A 22,661-nucleotide genomic window follows, 5' to 3' on the forward strand; every position below is an offset into this window, starting at 1 on the left:
GATGAACAGTATGCCCTTACTGCAACACTTGGTAATGCAGGTACAGAGTCTCTGTTTTCCTGAGTGACTTAATGGTTTTGAGGGGGTTGTGACACTCGCTGTGACTTTGTTTAAATTGAGATTTTGTTTATTCTAGGAATTTTAAAAGCTGTGAATGCACAGTAGGGTAAGTGCTTTTCATACTAAACCAAAAAATAGCTTAGATGGGTATATGAGAACGTGACAGAACTGTATAATCTCAAAGTGAGGAACCTCTAGCTACAGTATCTTCTTGTCTTCAGAAAAAAAATACAGCCCAGGCAGTAGAAAGAACTGGCTGCAAAGCCAGATATAATGGCAGAGAAAGCTCTTTGCAGATTAATATTCAGGTGAACAAAGAACTGCTTGAGGAAGAAGGAAATAATTGGACAAGCAAGCATTTTATTATTCTTTGTATCATTTAGATTGACGCTTTAAGCAGATACAGCTATCTAGGAGGCCATTACAGAGAAGATGGAGTGAGTCGCTGGGCGGTACACAGGAATTCAACTTGCAGAGGGATAACTTCCTCCTAAATATTAGGAATTAACAGTGGTCAAACACCCTAGAAGAGAGCTCCAGACAGACTGTGAAATCTCCAATCTTGGAGATACTCAAAACTTGAGTGGAGAAGGCTATGAGCATCCTCAGCCCTGCTTTGAGCAAGGACCTGCAGATGTCCTTTCCAATTCCTGTACAGTGCTACGAGCCTGGACACCACCTCCCACAAGAACAAAACCCCTGCTGCCTAAAGGTGAAAAACAGGTACTTACATAATGCTTGTGCTCTTGTGTACTTTTATTTAGACACTTGTACACAAGTATTTACAGCAGCTGGAAATGCCACAAATTGGTTAAAAAAATAAATAATGCTACTTCAAAAAAAAAAAAAAATCATCCCATTCTCACCCCAATTCCTTTGCCAGTCTTGTAGGAACAATGTCTTTTCTTTTAAACTCTTTTATGAAGCAGCAAATCAAAGCTGATTATTTTTATCTTGCACAACTACATTGCCAAATAAGAAAACCAAAAAGGGGCTTCCCTGACATCCAAAATGTGATTTATTTAGTTCTTCAACTGACATTTGCATCACAGTGAATTCCTTAAAAGCTCCCATCTACCTTTTCTCAAGTTCTTTGTTAGCTATCTTGCTCTCCTGTTTTTTCAGACCTCTCTTAGAATAGAATAGAATAAACGAGGTTGGAAGACACCTTCGAGATCATCGCCTCCAACCCATCATCCAACAACACCTAATCAACTAAACCATGCAACCAAGCACCCTATCAAGTCTCCTCCTAAACACCTCCAATGATGGTGACTCCACCACCTCCCCAGGCAGCCCATTCCAATGGGCAGTCACTCTCTCTGTGTAGAATTTCTTCCTAACCTCCAGCCTAAACCTCCCCTGGTGCAGCTTGAGACTGTGTCCTCTTGTTGTGGTGCTGGTTGCCTGGGAGAAGAGACCAGCCCCTGCCTGTCCACAACCTCCCTTAAGGCAGTTGTAGAGAGCAAGAAGATCACCCCTGAGTCTCCTCCTCTCCAGGCTAAGCAACCCCAGCTCTTAAACTGAGGGGCCCAGAACTGGACACAGGACTCAAGGTGTGGCCTAACCAGTGCAGTGTACAGGGGCAGAATGACCTCCCTGCTCCTGCTGGCCACCTGGGCACACTGCAGGCTCATGTTCAGCCTACCATTGACTAGCACCCCAAGTCCCTCTCTGCCTGGCCGCTCTCCAGACACTCTGACCCCAGCCTGTAGCACTGCATGGGGTTGCTGTGGCCAATGTGCAGAACCCAGCACCTGGATGTGTTAAATCTCATGCTGTTGGATTCTGCCCATCTGTCCAGCCTGTCTTTACCCCTCAAACAGCAGCCTACCTTCTTTCTCTAGATCCTTACTATTTAGGCATCCTCATTCCCTTTAATTACTTCATGGGACATTAATAGTAGAGGGAGAGTAAGCAATACCGTAGCCTGGCCATGGAAATAAAATAACAGCTTGCTAATCATTGATCACAGGAAGAAGGCAAAAAGTGTCAGTATCTCACTAATTGCTTAGTGCCTTGTAAATATTTACTCAATTGCAAACTTTCCTCATCAATCTTACCATGCCAAGCTCCAGCTGTGAGCTACATTTTATCCCTAGTATTACAGACCAGGACCATTAAAATCATACCACTTAGCACAGAGAATGATTTCATCCAGTCCTAAAAAAAAGGAAACATTTCAGAAGAGTTTCTAGCTGGCTGTAAATTCAACCCTCCCCACCCCAAAATGCACAGCAAGGACCTGCATTAAAATGTCTCCCCTTGGACTAGAGCTTAAGCTCACACAAACAAGTCCTGTACAGATGCCAAGGCACACATACCTGTGGAATGAGGCAAGACTCCAAAATATTACAGCTTTAAGTTCACAAAAGGAGGGTACTAGGCAGACAGAAGCCACTAAGCAGAGCACTGCTCAGTCCCCCAGCCCAGGCATGGCTGCAGAGCTCTGGGGAGGCACCTCAATAGCTGTCATCTTCCCTCCACTGATTACAGTGACCTGAAGCCAAGAGCCAGATCACTGAAAATGTAAGTGAAATGAGAGTTGTAAAATAATATAAAGCCTCAGTTATGAAGTGCTATAAACATTGAATTTTGCTCTGAGTAAATTTATGCATCCTTACTATAAACGTTCCAGAGAAAAGCACACCAATTCTTCTAATGGGGTGCAGACTTTGGAATGACTTTTTTGTCCTTAATACTACTCTGGACTATCAACAAGCACAAGATGAAGCCAGTCAGAATCCACTCAAAATACTCATGTACATGTAATCTCTCCCCTTCCTTCTACAGCAGCATCCCTTTCCTTTCCATATATCCAGTGTCAGTGATCATCCCAGACAAATCCCCTTCCCTTTCCATATATCCAGTGTCAGAGATCATCCCAGACAAATCCCCTGCCCTCTCCATAACTGAGCATTGACTTCCCTTCACTGCTGCAGACTTCAGAAGAGTAGGGAACTCTAAGTTTATAGATGAAAAGTCTTTGTAAGAAATCTGCAAAGGATTATGACCTTGCAAGCATACTTACTTAATTCAGGAAGAGGCAATTCAAGCAGATTTTGTGTTAGTGCTGAAGGGTAGGCATAGAAAAGTGTTGGTGGTACTCACTCAGGAAGCCAGATGACAAAAATCCATCAGAGAAGGAATTAAAAGAGGAGGTATTTTGTCAAATTCAGTTGCAGCTTTTTGCTATGGGAGATGTGTTGACATCCTATAGGAACTGAAAACCGTCAGCAAGGCCCCTGGAATAATGCAGCCTTTCCATAACCCTCTATATTGTTCTCCTGGCTGCGTAACAGACAAGGGGAAGTTTCTCTACAGTGGCAAAACAACAAGCCCCTGCTGATGCTGAAATCAGGTTTGCCTCTATGGAGTAAAGCAACAGGACTTCAGTGACACGAAACTTCCACAAGCTGCAGCTTAAATGTGGTGCCTGAAGTTTATTGGTGAGCAAACGATGCAATTCTTGTCTGCAACAGAGGAAGTGTTTCAATCTCTTCCATTTTCACCAAATTGTTCAATTCTGCCAGGTGTTTTGGCTTTGGAAGCCACAGCACTGATGGCCTTCATCATGCTGGAACTCCATGTTACCTAATGAAGCTCAGAGAGCAGGGTTTCAAAATCTGAAAGCTCATTTTAACAACCACCTCCAATGCTGCTAAACTTAGAGAAGCAGAACAGCAGCAACAACCGCTGAAAATTCTGCTGCCAAGTTTTCCTTCTTCTCCTCCTCCTCTGAAAAGAAGCTAAAGATAACTGGTGGGACTCTGCAAGTCTGTATCCCTGGTTACACTTCACTGCAATCAAATACCAGTGCAGCATGGAGAGCGTGTGGAGCTGGTGTCAAAATTGTCACATTAGGATTCTGAACTCCATTCCACCTACCTCTGCACACAGCCAAGCATGGAGGTCATTGAAAAACTGTGTATGCTTCCTTTACTGTTAATGGAGCCTCCAGAAAACAATGCACAGAATGTTGGGGGGTTGGAAGGAACCTCTGGAGATGATCCAGTCCAGCCCTCCAGCTAGAACAGTCACTCAGAGCAGGTTGCCCAGGATTGCATCTGGGCAGGTTTGGAATCTCTCCAGAGGAGACTCCACAACCTCTCTGGGCAGCCTGGGTCAGTGCTCTGTCACCCCACAGTAAAAACAGCTTTTCCTTATGGTTAGGTGGAACCTCCTGTGTTTGTGCCACATGCCCTGCAGCTGGGCACCTGTGAAGAGTCTGGCCCCACAGTGATGTCATCCTAAGGCAGAGCAATCAACTGCATCCTGCCAGTGTCTGTGCTTCCTTCATCAATTATTGAAACAAGCCCACCTTATTTACATGCACACATGACTAAACCATGTTCATTTTTATTGAGTACCAAAGTTAATTTCATCAAAAAGCCACCAACATCCAAAAATCTTCAAACACACTGAATAAAATGGAAGGTGTCCACTAATTTCTTCAACCAAACGAAGGAAAATCCTCCTGCTCCTGGAAGGCACAGCAACATTTCCACTTTTCAGACATGAAAATATGTCCAGCATTGCTAGCAACAGCTTGAGTACTTGACTGAAAAAGTTCTACCAGATATTTAAGTACTGCATTATTTAGTACTCCTCCAAGCAAGGCAAATGACTGTACTTAAAATACAAGTGACAGCAGAAAGCTTCATTCCTAAGAAAATATTGCCAATCTAACAGCAGCAGAGATGAGCATCTTTCAGCCATGCATCCTCAGCTGAGGGACAACAGAACATCTGCTTCAGCATTGCTTCCAGAAGGATCAAATTGCTGAAATTGATACCCAGGTGGTGGTTGTGAATAAACACAGCACAAAAATCCAGCCCACAGGGGAGAGAAGTTAGTGGCAGTGGACGCAGGGGCCCTGAAGCATCTCCTGGCACCTCCCTGCGCCATACAAGGCAAGAATAATTATATGTGGTCCTCCCAGTAATCAAGGAAAGTGGCATAATTTGGCCACTTTGACCAAAAGGCAGGTTTATGTTTTAGAAGCACATTGGTATTATTTCCTGTGACTGTCCCAAGGGCTGCATTTAAGCTCTGGAAAGGGATATGAATAGACGTGATGTTTTCCAGAGGGAAGGGCTAACGTTAGTGGTCACTGCCCAAACACTGACAAATAAGCAACTTCAGGTTAAGGATCCAAGTCCTCCATTCAACTAATAGGTTTAATTTTTTTTTCTAGAAGAATTACAAAGTGACTTCTCTAAGTAAATGCTTGATGCTCCATTGCACTAGAACACTTGCTTATATTCTCCCTTCTTGCTCAGTATGTTTTTACTATTGATTCATAGAATGGTTTGGGTTGGAAGAAATCTAAAACTTCACCTCCCTGCCATGGAAATTCCACAAGACCAGGTTCAGCAAAGCCCCATTCAACCTGGCCTTCAACACTTCTAGGGAGGAGACATGCACAACTTCTCCAGGTAACCTCTTCCAGTGCCTCACCACCCCCACAGTAAAGTATTTCTTCCTTACATCCAATCTAAGTCTACCCTCTTTCAGTTTAAAACTATTACCCCATATCCTACCACTACACTCCTTGATGAAGAGTCCCTCCTCATCTTTCCAGTAAGCCTTCTTTAAGTACTGGAAGGTCACTATAAGGTCTCCCTTTGGAGACTACCAGACTACCAGCAGATTCTTTCTTATGCTGGGCCCCAGAGGTGGCCACATTAGTCCAGGTGGGGTTTCATCAAAGCAGAGCAGAGGGGCAGAATCACCTTCCTTGATGTACTGTCCATACCTCCCTTGAAGCAGTCCAGAATGCCATTGGCTTTGTGGGCTACCAGTGCACACTGACAGCTCATATTCAGTTTTTTGTTCACTGGTACCCCCAAAATCCTTATTCTCAGGGCTGCTCCCCATCCAATTGTGGCCAAACCCCTATTTGTGTTTGATATTGCCCCAACCCAGGGGCAGGACCTTGCCCTTGGCTTTACTCAGCTTCACGAGATTTGCATGGGTCCACCTCTCAAGGTCCCTCTGGATGGCATCCAGCCCCTCCATGTGTTGAGGACATCAATTTCATATGCAAGACAAGTGTTCAGAGAAGTTAACCCAGGCAGGGCTTTGCAAAGGAAACACAGGAATGTACGGGTGTTTTGCTACTTTGTAAACTTGAGACTTATTGAAACGTGTTTCTGAATACTTTGTTACAGCACTTAGAAAAGAACCAAACATCTATTGTAGGACGAAACATCCAAAGCAAAACCAACCCTGCTTTCAAAGACATCTGCCTACAGGACTTGATAGTCATTTCCACAACTGCAACATTTTATCAGCTATGTAACTGAAAATACAGGACAGGGATCCCAGATGAGCTCAGCTGCCACACACATACGGTCTTAATTAAAGCAAGAGAGCCTGTTTACTCCTGTAAAATACTTCCTAACAGGCAGCTAGCTGACTATCACCTCATCAGCTATTAGAAAGGTGAAAACCATGAACCTGCTCTCCAGTCAGAATTATTATCCATTCAAAACTGTGTGGTTATTACCCAAACCAGAAACCTTTCCTGACCTTATTAGCAGGAGAGAAAAAGAAGCCATTTCTTGCTGAAAGGCTATCATCCACAGACCACCTACAGCGGGACTCAAGTAATCATCTCCACAATAACAAATGGCAGAGCTGTTTAAAAGAGCAGCGTGTACTGCGCTGACAATAGCTTGAGAAGAGTGCAAAAACACCACCATAAGGTTTTCAGTTTCCTTTCCCACCTCGACTCCAAGTGGTAATTTCAAGTGGTCAATAAAAACATTTTATTTCAACCTTGCACCGCTAGCACAGGGTAAAATAAACCCAGCAAAGTGTTCTGTAAGTATTAGGTGCATTGCTGCTGCAAAGCAATGAGTTTTACCAAGGGGCATCTAAAATTACTTGAAGTGAACACCAACACCCTTCCATCCACAGCAACAAGGAGAAGCAAAGCCTAAACTAGGCTGGTGCTAACCTTCACAGGTTGGATTTAGGACTATCTCAGCATATTCCACAATGAGCCAGCCCAGGTGTGTTTTAGTCTTTCTTTAGCAGACATTGAAGACATTTCCAAAACAAACCCAGGGTTACTTCTGTGTTTTAGTACAAACACGACTCAAACAAAAGCAGATCCTTGTATACAACGTCGCACTTTCTCAAGGGGCTGGAGTGTGTTTTACACAGACTGGGTGCTGGGTTATCTTGCCAGAAAGTCATACTGCTATGTCCTTCTGGGGACCATTACAGGCTCCCCAGAGAAGTTGTGGAGTCTCCTTCTCTGGAGACTTTCAAGGCCTGTCTGGATGCATTCCTCTGTGACCTGAGCTAGACTGTATGGCCCTGCTCTGGCAGGGGGGTTGGACTCGATGGTCGCTTTGGGTCCCTTCCAACCCTGACATCCTGTGATTGCAAGGGTGCCTGCTGAGATTTTCATGATTAGTTTCCTTCACATAACTTCTAGCCCTGCTAATATTACTAGGATTTTTTTGTTTCTTAGTTTGCTTGGGTTTTTGGTTTCTTGGTTGCCTTTGGTTGGTTGGTTGGTTGGTTGGTTGGTTGGGCCTCGCCCCCCCCCTCCCCCCCCCCCCCAGTTTTAGAATTACTTTTTTTATGCTGCACAGCTCCAATACATAATTACAGATATGCAATTTAGGAAGATTGCAAGTGTCTTTGAACAGAGATTGGTGAAATACTTTTGGGGGGCAGTGGGGTAGGGGAGAATCAGAATCATCTGGTGCAACAGGCTCTCACAGCCCCTGTGGAAACTATATTTGAACAGAACCACAACAGAACAGGTCAATGTAGTTTCACACTTCAGGGCTTAATCTAATGTATTACACAGTGCGAAATGAAATGGCATAATTTCATTCTTTCTATCTAGGACATTTCCTGAAAGGATGCTTTGAACAGAAAGCAGAAAATGAAACCTCCTTCTGATCTCATTTTCTCTTGAGATGTGGTATTGTTGTTAGTGAGTGCAACTTCTGCATCTAATGGAAACAGGACCTTGACAAAAGATCAGAGAGAACCATGGACTGGTAGGGACCTCTGGATCTAGTCCAACCCCCCTGCTGAAGCAGGGCCACCAGAGCAGGCTGCACAAGGCCATGTCCAGGAAGGTTTTGAATCTCTCCATAGAAGAGACTCCACAGCCTCTCTGGGCAGCCTGGACCAGTGCTCTGGGTCCCTGAAAGTCAAGAGGTTTTTCCTTATGCTTGGGTGGAACCTCCTGTGTTCACATTTGTGCCCACTGCACCTTGTCCTGTCACTGGGCACCACACAGAAGAATCAGGCTGGACCTTCTTGACACCTATCCTTTGGATACTGATAAACATCCACAAGATCCACTTTCAATTTGTTCTTCACCAAGCTGAAGAGTCCCAAGTTTCTCAAGCTTTCCTCAGAAAGATGCTCCAGTCCCCTCAGCATCTTTGAAGCCTCCACTGGACCCTCTCTCCAGCAGTTCCCTGACTCTCTTCACCTAGACAAACCAGGTCCTTAGGAATCTACTGAAGTTCTTTCTTGCATTTTCCTGAAAGCTCATTTTTCTCCTTTAATGAACTTACAGTTTTATCACATGAGATAGCAACAGCATTTAGTTATTCTGTTCAAGATGAACAAAGGCATTTTACAAAATCCATCACTACCAGAACAACCAAGGTAGCAACATTTTCAACACCACTGCTCTCAGAGCAGACTTGCCTGCCAGAACCATGCTGAACAGGCCATTTATTATAATAAAGTATGGCAGTAATAGCTCGAGTAAATACAGGACTGAGATCTGAACAGATTCCCGTTTCAAAGCTGCCAAATTTCATTTCCAGTTTTGTTCAAATTTTTCTTCTGTAAACAGGAAAAAGGATAAAAAAAAAAAGTGGTGGCAACTGTAAGATAACATGACTCAAAGGAAAAATACAACCTAAGCAGGGAATGCTCTTTGTAGCAATACTGGTTAGTGTGTTGAAGTTTTTAGCGCCCTTTCCAACACAGAGAGCAAGAATTTGCTGGAGTGTTTCAAATTTATTATGGGGCAGGAAAAGAAAGTGTTTGAATTTCAGGGCACAGTTTGCATTAAACAGTTTTATCATGATAATGTGGAGCCAGAAACATTCAAGCATTCAATCCACTCTAAAATGAAGAAGGGCATTTCTTCGGGCTTTTTAAGGTTTCACTTGCATCCCCTATTAAAACTTCATCATTCTCGCTTCCTTGACATCTTTTATCTCAACACAAGAGGGAATCTTCCAGAAAGACAGGGGATTTTGAAATGTGAGGAAAAAAGGAGTCTCACAACCATGTACTCAGGATAAACCCGATTAAACAAATCCACTTAAAATCTCATTCCTTTGTGGATAAGCACAGACCTCTACACAGATGCAAATTGTTTTACAGTTATGTTGTAAACCCCCCTTCCTTCTGGGACTTTTCAATTTATGTCAATGTGTAATTAGCAAATGAATTGCACTGCAGATTGCATTCACTACTCTCTTCTTTTTTTTTTTTTCTCTTTTTTAATTCCCCAACTACCATAACCTTCTCCTCCTTCTACTTCCACAACTCTCAAATAATCTAACTTATTAATTCTCAACAAAACCAGCTTCACATCATAAAAAGTCAGGAGAACTGGCAGGTGGCCACCAAAGGACTTGGTGGAGGGAATCATCTTCCAGCACCCAGAACCCATCCCAGGAAAGCTGTTGGCCAGAGTTCAAGGTGAATCTGATATTTGAGATGCTCAGTTGGTCACTGGAAGGTTCTTTCCCCTGCCTTTCCCTATAGGCCAATGACACACAGTTCACACACTGAAGTATGAGCAGTACATTTATAATAGCATTTTTCAGTACCTTCAGAAAACTCATTTTGTTATAATAAATGCAAACTGCTGCCAGTTAATCCTATTTAGGAATTCCCAGATAAACTGTTTTGGCAACCATACCTTCAAGGATTACAGAGGTGACCTGAACAATGCACGAGCAGACAACTCCTTTTACCCCAATGGGATATACTGCCTTTAACTCTGAAGCCATGCTGCACTGTGGAAAGAGCCCCGGCACACTTACTTCATTTTAATGGATACTTTTCATGCCCCTCCTCCCTTCAAATACAGTGCAACAGTCACTCAAGGTTTTTAACCAACTGGTACAAAGAAATAAACGTCTTGGCTTTAAGACAGTGATCCAGTGTTAGACACAGGATGACCACCTCAATCTTCATCCCAATCTATCCTGCTCTGGTGAGACCCCAACCCACAGTACTGTGTCCAGCTCTGGAATCCTCAGAACAAGAATGCCATGAATTTGTTGGGGAAGGTCCAGAGGAGGCCACAAAAATGATCTAGGCACTGGAACACCTCTGCTGTGAAGAAAGGCTGAGAGAGTTGGAGGTGTTCAGCCTGAAGAAGGTTCTGGGGGACTTTCTGGTGGCTTTTCAGTACATAAAGGGGGCCTGTAGCAAAGCTGGGGACAGTCATTTTAGCAGGGCCTGTTGTGATGGGACAAAGGGTGATGGTTTTAACCTAAAAGATGGAAGATTTAGACTAGATATAAGGAAAGGTGGCGAAACACTGTGACAGGCTGACTGGAGAGGTGGTAGATGCCCCATCCCTAGAACCAGGCTGGATGGGGCTATAAGTAACCTGATTTAGTTGCAGATGTTGCTGTTCACTGCAGGGAAGTTGGACTAGTCGAATTTTAAAGGTCCCTTCCAACCCAAAACATTCTATGATCTTTCTAGATTTTTATTAGGCAGTTAAGAAACACAGAAAGCAGCCCTCCTCTTGGCCTCTAAAATACAGGCTTAAACTGTCTTCCCCAGAAGACTTTACACTGCATTCATCAAATTATTAAAGTTTGCAAGAAGTCACATAAGCCTTTGCTGGGTTTTGGTTGGGGCTTTTTTTATTTTGTCAAGGTTTAGTGAAGGTTGATTTAGGTGCTTGATATTCTTTAAAGTTCCTCTCTCTGTGGCAAATACAAGAGCTTTCACAGTGTGCTTGGCTGAAGGGACTACAAATTACTACTATCTTCCAGGAATGTGTCACTATTGACCACTCCCTTTGCAGAATACTCCTACCTGAACTATCATTTGGTGGGGGGGGGGGGGGGCAAAAAACCACAGCTTCACAGTTCAAGCAAATCTTAGACTGCAGAACAACTTCAAAGTCTATGCCCACCACTTCAAATGTTCCCAAAGCTTTCAGCTGCTTAGATCCCCAGTAACCACACGTATGTGCATTCATGGGTAACCAACACAAGAATGTAAATATTCAGGCATGTCCATACAAAACAGCTTTTGTGGACCAAAAAAATCCCAGCACTGCATGCAAACTGTGAAAAGAATGCTTGGAACAACTTGTTGAAATACAGATCTTTATAAAACCCCTGTTTTATTAACATTGCTTCAAAAACACATGCCTGGATTATCTATATATGTCCACTGTAAAAACATCTGTTGTGGCAGAGTATCTTATCCATGAAGATGGAACTGATCTATCTCCCAGTTCAAGGGAGACAGGGAACTACTGGACAGAGTCCAGCGGTGGCTACGAAGATGAAGATTTAGTGACTGGAGCAACACTCTTACAAGGAGAGGCTGATAGACCTGGGGTTGGTTAGCCCAGAAAAGAGAAGATTGAGATGGCATCTTATCAGTGCTTACCAATATCTGAAGGGCAAGTGTCAAAAGGATGGGGCCAGACACTTATCAATGGTGCCCAGTGATAGCACAGGGGACAACGGGCACAGGAAGTTCTACCTAAACATAAGGAATAACTTCTTTCCTTTGAGTGTGCCAGAACACTTGCAACAAGCTGCCCAGACAGACTGTGGAGTCTCTGGAGAGATTCAAAACCTGACTGGATGTGATCCTGGGCAACCTGTTCTGGGTGACCCTGCCTTCGCAGGGGAGTCAGACTAGATAATCTCCAGAGGTCGCTTCCAACCTCCACCATTCTGTGATTTGCTGAGGCTAGGAGTTCATCATAATGGGCTGCAGACATTGCTCTTTCTTCCTGCCTCTGACTCTCAAAGGCCAGGAGAGGAGAGCTATACATCAAGACGACATTCAAATCTTGCAAGTCATCAAATCAACAAGAAAGTTTACATTTTCTGCTGCTGATTACAGCAGAGAAGAAAACAGCAGGGTTAGTTATACTGCTAATTCCACTGGGAATCGTGCAGGACAACTCAGGAAGCCAGAGAGCTATGGGAATTAGGGAGAGCACAGCAGTGAATAAAATTCAATGCATGACTTTCTACCAAGAAAATAAAGAGGTCCTGCAACAGCAGCAGAAAACAGCTGGGAGAACTGGCTGACCAGTTACTTATAAGAGATGACCTGACTTCAAACAAAAGCACTGATACATAAACTGCAACTTTGGGTTGATGTTCATGAAATATTTGTTGCCTATAAAACTGCCCCACATTTTTATAAATGTTTTTAGAAGTAGGTTCTGACAGATCAGGCATCCTTCATCTGGGGTTGCTCTTCTGTACAAAGTCTGTCCTGCAGAATCTTATTAGTCCCTGTCTGTCAGGCTTCAAAGACACTAATAAACATTCAGAAGAGAATAATAGTTCCTTCTTGCAGAAATAAATAAGGGAGGGGAATCTCATTTAGAAAACACCAGCATCCTAGAAGCCAAGTCTCCCATATATTTATTCAGATTTAAGTCTCAATAAATTTTCAAGAGAATAGAATTCCAGTTTCTAATACAGCCAATCACTTCTAATAATGGAGTCTTCTCTTCTTACAAATCACACTTTATTATCTTGTACAAAGAAAGATGTGGCACTTCCATGCAAGTGATCATTTGGATAACCCACTGAGTAAAACCTACAGACTTCACGTAGGTCCAACACCACAGAGAACTTTCTCTGCTCTTTAGTCTGAAGCTGGCATTTTTACCACTAACATCCTAGTTGCTGGCACTGAAAGGACTGGATTGTGCAGCACACACTTTGATTTCTGTTGTTGTTTGTTTTACTGGAAACATTCTAGAAATATAAAAAAGGCCAAAATTATACCACAGGAGATCACGTGGAACGTATTTTTCCTTTGATCTATTTAGATGCTACTTATGCCTTCTGTATTTGTCACACCTATATCCTTTCTATGTCTTAACCTCTCCAAGTAAAAATAAAGCAGGCTCCCATTAAACTCCACCAAAAGCAGAACTCATAGAAGATTAACATTTCCAACATGAAAACTCTTTAAAATGTCTCTGGACACATTAAAGCACAAAAAGCATCTTTCCTCTGTGCCTGCCTGCAGCCCCTTAAAAAAAGCTCTGGAAGTTCAGCAAAGCATTTAAAGCCACTGGTATCATGTCATCCTATCTGAGCCTCCTGGCCAAGAAGATGAGCACTGAAAATACAGCTTATGTCAACATCATTCCATAGAATAGACACATGAAGGTTTCTGAGATGCTGCAGAGCATTTTTGAGAGATTTTCCAGCCAGGACTCAATAGGTATGCAATCATTACTAGCAGTCCAGAGGTGGTCTTCAAACATTCGAGTAGGCTTGCTCATTAACTCTATCAGCCATCCTACTATTAGAGCTTGGAATACCCCTGCCCCTTTCTGGATACACTTATGAACTGGGATATGGGAACACTCCAGGACAAGGACCCACTGACTTTGTCATGAGGCTACTTACTGACCAGGAGTGGTACAAGGAAGGATGAGGTCAGAGCATGTTGGAAGCCTCTACAGACACTAAATCCTTTTCCTGTCCCACTGTCAGTCTCCATATGGGCTCAGTAGCCCACAAGAGCCAAGACTTCATTCCCTCTGTCCCTCAGATAGGCCCACACTGCTCTGTCTCTCAAATGGGCTGGAACATTTGGACAGCATTCTTCTCCTTCCTGCCCAACTTCTCTCACAGCAAGGTGTATTCCCCAGACAGGGAGAAGGAATAAAAGTCATAGAATGGAAATCACAGAATGGTTTGGGCTGGAAGAGACCCTAAACGTCATCTCATTCCAACTCCCCTGTCATGGGCAGGGGCACCTTCCAATAGACCAGGATGTTCAATATTCCATCCAGTCTGGCCTTGAACACTTCCATTGATGAGGGATACACCACTTCTCTGGGCAACCTGTTGCCATGTCTCACTACCCTCACAGCAAAGAATTTCTTCCTAGTATCTAATCTAAATCTAACCCCCTTTAAGTACTGAAAGGGTACTGTAAGCATGAGCCACATCCTCCCCTACTGATCCACACTGCGAGTAAAAACCTAAGGAAGAATGTAGAGAGGCTTAGATCCATCTTTGCTTCTCCTGTTTGTGGAGAGAAACATTTCAAATAGAATTCAAATTAATCCACCCAAAGTTGTCCATTGAGTAACAGACAAATTCACTCCCCAAGTTAACATTTCTATATCCAAATTTGCCTCAAACTCCATTTTTAATGGCAAACATAATACTGAGCAGCAACCATGGCAGCCATTGCCAGCAAGTCCCCCCAGCTCAAAATCCACTAGAAAACAAAGATGCACTTGCTTACAGAGGGAATATTTAAGGTTTGAGAGATACAAGAGTTGCAGGCTAGAACTGCAAGTTTTCAAGTTGAACAATGACTTTTGCAAGATAGTAAGATTCACAAATTAAGTGCTCCATGCCAGAAAAAAAATAAGCTTCCCACTGTTAAACCTATCCACCAGGTAAGCAGGAATGCCTTTCACCACCAGTGACCAAGTAAGTGAGGTTGATTTCTCTTACCTTTCACTCTCTCAGCACTTTGGTTTCATATCACTTTAAAGCACCAAGCAGGGACCCGCTATCCCGAGGCTTATTTGTAATGCTCCGATTAAATTCCAAAAGCCGAAGCGTAGCATCGATCACGCTGCGTTTTACTGATTATGTCAGAAAATGCTATTTGCATTTCTGAATGCTGAATTGACAAAAATGTAGGTCAACTTTGGGTTTTACAGGCATGCTCAACTTCTGAACGCTTCAGTTAAAAGCACTGCACTGAAACAAGTAAGGATTTGAGACGACACGCAGCACGAAGAAAGGATAACGCCGCAGCTTCCAGACACAGGCTGAATTATCAGATGTTCATGCAAATCATCATTCACTTCACTGCCAGTACACTTCAGCCTGTTAACTGCCATCCTAAATCAAATTTTGGGTTACTACAGGTCGCCACAGTCTCCCTGGAACATAAAACCTACTGTATAGTTACTCTGGTTTCATATAACAGCTATGTCATTAGTTAATGATTTAAAATTTGACCCTCGGCGAGCAATTCACATTCCGACGTAGCGCCGGAGTGGGGTCCACATCGATGTTCTATTTTAAAATGGGGTTTGAAAGTTAAAATTCTGAAGTCAAGATGATAAAAATTCCTTGAGCCAGCGTCTCAGGAGCATTAACATATCTTCAGCTGAGTACTCTGAATCCTGGTGACGTAATGGCAACAAAAAGAACATTCAGAGCATCGCCTGCTTTCAAAATGCTTATTATTGGAGACACAAAGACATTTATTTTGGCTTTCAATCTGAGATCTGAAGAAACTGTTGATTTAAATGATAATGAAAACTGGTCTCATGGCTGGTTTTTTTTCCAATTTTAATTGAAAGACAGCAAGGTAAAAAGTTGGCCTGTCTGTGGAAACATCCTTGGGGAATTACAGTGGCCATTAAAAAAGGAAAAGATAATTAATGGCTTAGGATCCACCATGAATCCTTCCAATAATTTATTGCAGAAGAAAATATACTTCTGTAGGGACTCTAAAACATTCAGTTATTCCAAATAAAAGAAAACAGATGCTCAGCTAGTAGACTAATTTTATAGGAGTCATGAAAGATGAAGATAGAAAGCACACCACCAAACTCTGAAGTATCTGGTACCTGAAGGAGGACCGGGCAATTGTTACGCCACTACTCAACTTGGTACATGGAAACAGCCAAGAATCTGCATCACTTAACAAGCATGAAATTAAAACATGTAGGTAAGAAAGGGAAATTCACTTCTTTGGACTGAATGCCTATTTACCCAGCTGTGCTCATGCTCCCTGTATTACCTTTAGTATTGCACAGTTTTCTACAGATTCAACTGTATAGATTTCACATTACAGACCATTGGTTCAACTAATTCATAAACACTAAAACTTTCCATATAAAATAAACAGCTAACAGTATCTGTAAGACTTGATTATCTGGAGAGTCAGATTTCCCAGTTTTTCCTCTTTGCAGCTTTTCTTCATGTTTTTCTTGGTTGCTCACATTTATTGCTGATGTCACAAACCCCTTCTCACATACTTAAGTCTCCATTTTAATTTCAAGTTACTACTCCTGTTAATGTTTCCAATTTCCAGAAGAGCCAAATGGCCACAACATGCAATACTTCTGTGAAGAACAACTATTTTCATCACTTAAAAAACTAACAGGGACTTACACTCTCCAGGAATTCAATGCTCAAAATATTTTTCAGCACCTACGTATCGCTTCCAGCGGGGAGAATGTGGAGTTCCTACTTCCCAGAACCAATTTAACAACAAAGACAGGGACCAAATCCCTCCAGCAGCACGAACACCACAGCCATTTCAGAACAAACATTACAATAACAATAATAAAACCATGATTGTAGCAACTTTCAGTGCTCAGCTTTTGGTTTGACAGACAACTAAATACAGTGCACCACCATGTGGCAACATGTTAGGGAATGGCTCATGTACCAAGATCTGGGGTTTTTTTTTCCCCTCCTTTCAAATGTTTCACTCTTTGTCAAAAATAAATGTTAACATTTCCCTCTTAGCATTAACAAGCTCCTCTTTAACAAGCTGTCAGAGCTTATTTCAAAAGCTAATTTTTAATGCATCTGGATTAGCAATACTCAGGCATTTTTATTTCTAAAGCACAATATTTACCTAAAAACAACTGCCCCGTGACCAGAAAACAGCTCTGATCCTTGCCAATCATGCTCCCTTGTACAAGAGAAATTAGGCACAAGCATGTGCTACACAAATGCCTTTTGAAACAGAAACACATTTAAAAAAAAAGGGGGGGTTGGGGGGGAAGGCAACACTGGCTGATTAAAAGCTTCCAAAAAAATCTTGGAAAAAAACAATAAAGCAAAAACTTGAAGGTACCTACATGCATTATTTAACAGTTGCTCAGCTACTGCAAAGCTGCTTCCCTGCAGCTGAACAAGAAAAAATACATATTTTTTTCTCCACAAGAAACACCCACAGAAGGTTCCCAAAACCCTATGAAACCCTGACTACCAAAGCCACTGCATGCCACTTAACACCCTGGAATGTATTTCTTCCTCCAAAGGCAAAACTGGGAGGAAAAAGCAGGTTTTCATTATGCTGGACAGCCTTTGCTCAGACAGACAGTGCTGCTGTAATAATTCACAGTACTACCAAATTTCAAAGGCCAGGCGCAGGTGATTCTTCTATTCATTAAATAAAGAGTTAATTAATTATGTCTTAATGTATTTATTAGCCATTTTGTACCAACACATTCAGTTCAAGCTGAATAAGCAGTGAAGACTCACGTCAAACATCAGTCTCCCATTAAGACCCCCTCTGTATTCATCCCGTCTGCTTTGGGCTCTCTCACAGCTCCCCAGACCAAAAGGCTTTGCTCAAACTGTTAAGAAATGTAACAGAAAATGGGGTGACGTGATACGGAGCCACACAGGGCAGGCAGGCAGCACAACGGGTTTTCACAAGCTCTGTACCTCGAGCAGTGGGAAAACCGGTACTGGGAGAGGCAGGAGCCAGCAGCTCTCTCCTTCCAGAGCCCAGGACAGACAGACCTGCAATTCTCTTTCTGCAAAAGTTGCTCTGGCGTGATTTGAGTCTCACCACAGAGCACACAGTCAATCCAAAGCATGCACTTTAACCACATTAAATATATATATATATGAAAAAGAATTAATCCACCTCCTCTACTGAGATCACGTTGAAGTTACCTCTTGTCTCAAACTCCAACTGCCCTCTTTCCACTCTTCCCCCAGCCCACCGTTAACAGGCAGCCAGTAAAGCCCCTGCTATGCAATTAAGCCCATGGTGATTTTCTGCCAAAGACAAACCACCAGCAAGAACAGAAAGCACATTATGCAAGTTGCTGCATAGTTATGCAAGTTATATGCATATTTTCGCTAGCGTAGCGAGCTGTACCGAGGACTCTGAAGACACTTGTTTGATGTGGATGGTTACTCTTCTTTTGAGCTGTCCATTTTCTTCCACTTGTCCCAACTGGCTTTTTTACAGTAGAATTTCAAGCAGCTGTTAATAATATTGACAAAGTTCCTTCCAGTATGTACAACGGAGCAGGCCATTAAGACCACCACAACATCTGAGCGCTGTATCAGCCCTAAAGCAGGTCTCAGGAGACGTCATAGGCAGAGCACCACCACCTCGCTCTCTGTAGATCCCCCAGGATCAACATTGCCAAAATGGAGGGAAACACCAAAAATCTTGAGACAAACAAGGCCTCATGCTGTTAGTGCCACTTCACAAGCAGCCTGGACTGAAGTTACATGAGCACTCCTATGCTGAACAAGCAAACAGAAAAATTTTTGTTCAAACATCCCCCAACCTGAAGGCTTTTGGCTTTTCTAATCTGCCTCCATACTACTTCTGCAGTCAGCCTTGCTGAGAGGAGAAGACAGAGTTCACGTACAGCCTTTTGCTTCAAAGTAAGAGGGAGCAACTTCAACACTATAGGACCCCTCACTATTTACAAGATGAGCCACACGCAAATGGAAGCTTTCTGGTTACTAAAGGCATCAATTTTAGGGAGGGATGAATGATTCTACCAGTTTTAGAAGACCACTTGGAGGTCTATTACCCTGCCGACTATAGAACATCACACCACACTCTACTGCTAATTTCTGTTCTTTTTCTCCTTTCTACCCTTTTGACTGTAACAAAGCATAAGCCTGACATCCAAATAACTTCCAAAATCTGTGAGCAAGCACATGCAACTCCCCCAAACTCCAGGCTCCCGCTTACCCACACCTCACTCATGGCCACCTGCAAGGACACAACCACTTAAGAGCTCAAAACCCCGCTGGGCTTCCGAAAGGAAACAAGGTTAAGGGCAACCGGCAACATCTAGACTTTTGAAGAGTTCTTTTGGCCAGGCTGGATTCATCTTATTTTGGAGTAAAACGCAACCCCAGCGTGATGGCTTACGCAAGCAGCAACTATTTATCTGCAGAGTAAATAGAGCCTGCTTTTAAAAGCAGCCCATGCTTCCTTCCAAGGCACACAAGTATCCTCCAACAACAAACCTGAGATTCTTAAACGTGAGGCAGGGAGAATTGCAGGAAAGTGAAAAGAAATCAGGAAATCTTTTTTTCTGTTTTTTTTTTTCCTCCATCAAAAAAAAAAAATGGAGGGAAAAATTGTAAAATCTTTACAGCCGAGATTTCAAAACCTTCCAAGACATCCAGCGCCGGTATTCGTTCCCTGAAGCAGGGCACTAACTGCACAGTGACAGCCTTACAAAGTTACGTTGCAGACCCTCAAGGAACAAGAGTATTTAAATAACTGATTACACTCAGTATTTAAAGACTGTAACAAGTTCCCGGCTCTATCCAACAAGCAGTTTCAGAGACTCGATACAAACATTTTCATCCCGCCAGAAGCAACCTCAAGCGCAGCAAGACCCTTCTCTATTCCCAACAGCCTAGAGAGAGGATTACAGGGTCGCTGAAGAATGTAAATTGCTACTACGGGCATTTTTAAGCGGGGATTTCCAGAAAAAAAAAAACAACCCCCAAAACAAACAACAAAACAACCAAACAATAAACCAAAACGTGGGGAAAAGAGAAGGTAGCTCACCTTTATCCTGAGTGCAGGACAGGATCTCCTCCTCTTTGGGGTTAGTCACCTGGGTGATAATGGACGGGTTGTCCATGGAAACAGAATGAGATTCCACCTGGCTACTTCCCTCCCAGAGGCAGGCGTGTGTGCGGGGGGGATGTGTGTGTTTGTTTGTTTAAAAATCAATATGCAGATTTGTGTTTAACAAACAAAAAAAAAAAAGAAACCCAAAACCCCACACCCCCAACTCCTCCAGGAGCGAAGCCAAGCTGGGGGGGGAGGGGGGGGGAAAGGGGGGAAGGGGAGGGAAAGGGGGAGCACCGCGCACAGGGGCCCCTCCGGTAGCGTTGCCACCGCCGCCTTCTCCAGCCACCAATTGTCCACGGAGGGGGGGGGGGGGGGGAAGGGGGGGTGAAACCAAATCACACCCCCCTTGAAAAAACAGCAACAACTAATTAATCCAATTCACCCTTCCGGGAAGCTTCTCCACAACACTCCCCACGAGCCCCCACCGCAGCCGCCACCGCCTCCCGAGGCGGGGGAAGTGCCCCCGGCCCTCCGCGCCGCGCCTCCCCCCGCGGCGAGCCCCCGCCTCACGCCGCCCCCCGCATCCACCTGAGCCGCCCCGCGGGGCCTCCCCCGAGCGCGTCCCCCGACACAGCCCCTACTCCCTACATACCCCACCCCCCCGCCGCCGCCGCCCTCCACCTCCTCCGCGCTTATCTCATCCCCGTACCCCCCTTCCCCAGCCCCCCTCACACCTCCGCCCCGGCCCTCCCTCCCCCCCACCCCCCTTCCCGCGGGCAGCGCTGCGGGCTCGGCGGAGCGACGCCGGGCCGCCCCCTCCTCCCTCTCCTCCTCCTCCTCTTCCCTCTCCTCCCCCCTTTCGCGGGTCACGGGCCGCCGCCGTGCGCGGCCGAGGTAGGCAGCGCGGTGCAAGGGAAGGAAAGGAGGGGAAAGGGGCCGAGCCGAGTCGCGCTGCGCCACAGCCCGCCGCCGCCACCACCGCCGCTGCCGTCGTTCGCTGCCGCCGCGCTCGCAGCCTGTCAGCCGTCCCGGCGCGGCCCGCGCCCCGCCCCGATCCGCCCCCGCGCCGCGGGACGCTCCAACATGGAGGTGGGAGTGGGGCAGCGCCCGGGCCCCGCTGAGCGGTAAACAAGGGGGCGGGGCTACAACGGTGGGGGCGAGGCTACTGCGAGGGGGCGGGGCTGAAATTATCGGCGGGACTACGGCGGGGGAGGAGCCACCTATGATTGGTTAGGAAGGGCCTCGCCCTCCGCCGCTAGCAGGGGGCGTGTCCCGAGGCGGGCCACGGGGGCCCTGGGAGCCGGGAGGCCTTGGGCAGGCGGGAAAAGCTTTTGGGCGCCATTTCTAGCCTCAGGCATGTCCCGCCTCAGTGCAGTGCTGAGCGGGGGCTGGTTTCCTCTTTGGAATGGGTGTAAGTCGTCTGAGGAGGAGATGTGGAGAGTGGAATACTTTTACAGGTGGCTATGAAGTGTTTTTCAGAGGCGGGTGTGTAACCAAAAGATATCAAGGGCAGGCTTGGCAGTTTCTCGCAGAGAAAATGCCTTTTTTTTTTCTTTCCCTTTTCTCTGGTGTCTGACTCCAGGAATTCTCAATGCTGCTGTTTGCTGATGCATCAAGTGACAGACTGCAGTGTCCATGCCCTGCCTGTCTTCCCTTCCTTGACTATCTGCCCATAGCCATGATCTTAGCGTAGAATCGAATTAACCAGGTTGGAAGAGACCTTTGAGATCATCGAGTCCAACCTGTCATCCAACACTATCTAATCACCTAAACCATGGCACCAAGCACCCCATCCAGTCTCTTCCTAATCTCCTCCAGTGATGGTGACTCCACCACCTCCCTGGAAATCTTAGAGGTGATGGTGAGGAAGGTTGGTGGAGGAACACCCACACCCTCTGGAATATTGGCTCTTTTGTGGGGCTGTCATCAGTGTAAAATCAAGAGAAAACCATTTAGAAAGCAGGGTCATGTATTTAGTTAAAGAATTACACCGCCTTTCTTTCCTAGGAAAAAACACAAATATTCCTAATGTATACACAAGCCTCTATCACAACCTTGCTGCAAAGAGGGGAGATAGTTGCTTCAATTCCATGAATTAATTGAGAAAAATCCCTTTGTAGCTGGCATAGACCCAGAAAATACGACTTTTATTAATGCTGCTTAAAACTTCTCTTTTGGGGGCCTTAAAGAAAGCCATTGCCTCCATGTATTTTCAGTATATTTCTATATCTAAATCCAGCTGCAGCGCTGGGCAGTTTTATTTCACAGCAGCGAACCCATGGCATTTCAAATGCCAAGCTAGGTTGCAGAAGCGACCGCTGCATTTGACTCCAGCAGTAGTGAGCAGCTGCTCTTGTTGCAGTGCTTTACTGGAAAGACAGACTGTGGGACCAGCCTTGAGGAATTTGTGGTCTTTGGTAGTGCCGAGGGGGAAACAAAAAAAATGCTTAGAGCTCTGGGCTCTTGTTTTGCTCTCAGTGAATGTGTTCCTACAGTCAACACATCTTTGTGTTTTGCTGTGAGCTTTCAAATTGCTGCATTTGATCAGCATAGAAAAAAAAAATAATTTCAAAATCTAGCTGTGTTTTCTCCCACAGACCCAACACTCCCTGAACAGCACTACAGGCAGAGATACCAGTATGGCAGGTTCCTGGGACTCGTCTTTTAGGTTTACCTGTCCTGCTCTTACGACAAACACTTGCACAGGGAGTGAACGCAATGCCACTGCTTGCATTGCATCCAATTGTGCAAGTTTCAACCTGCTGCTTAGCTTTGGCTTCTCAAGGCAAGAGTCCTGC

At 44.6% G+C, this 22,661-nt stretch overlaps 2 protein-coding genes across 4 annotated transcripts in view; one reads left to right on the forward strand and one right to left on the reverse strand.

The window, feature by feature from the left end:
- The window catches only part of CTDSPL (CTD small phosphatase like), an 80,778-nt gene extending 60,745 nt beyond the window's left edge, over nucleotides 1–20,033 (reverse strand). For all 3 annotated transcript variants that reach the window (XM_009899114.2, XM_009899113.2, XM_009899111.2), the window contains exon 1: nucleotides 19,855–20,033. In XM_009899114.2, coding sequence (XP_009897416.1) covers nucleotides 19,855–19,930 — 76 coding nt within the window. In that variant the 5' untranslated portion in view covers nucleotides 19,931–20,033. The remainder of the gene's footprint in view (nucleotides 1–19,854) is intronic.
- LOC128898293 (uncharacterized) overlaps nucleotides 19,940–22,661 on the forward strand; it is a 48,419-nt gene continuing 45,697 nt past the window's right edge. Inside the window, exons 1-2 of the mRNA XM_054171277.1 lie at nucleotides 19,940–19,982; nucleotides 20,318–20,987. Coding sequence (XP_054027252.1) covers nucleotides 19,940–19,982; nucleotides 20,318–20,987 — 713 coding nt within the window. The remainder of the gene's footprint in view (nucleotides 19,983–20,317; nucleotides 20,988–22,661) is intronic.

Source organism: Dryobates pubescens, chromosome 21 (genome assembly GCF_014839835.1).
Source record: "Dryobates pubescens isolate bDryPub1 chromosome 21, bDryPub1.pri, whole genome shotgun sequence".
In the NCBI taxonomy this organism is placed as follows: Eukaryota; Metazoa; Chordata; class Aves; order Piciformes; family Picidae; genus Dryobates; species Dryobates pubescens.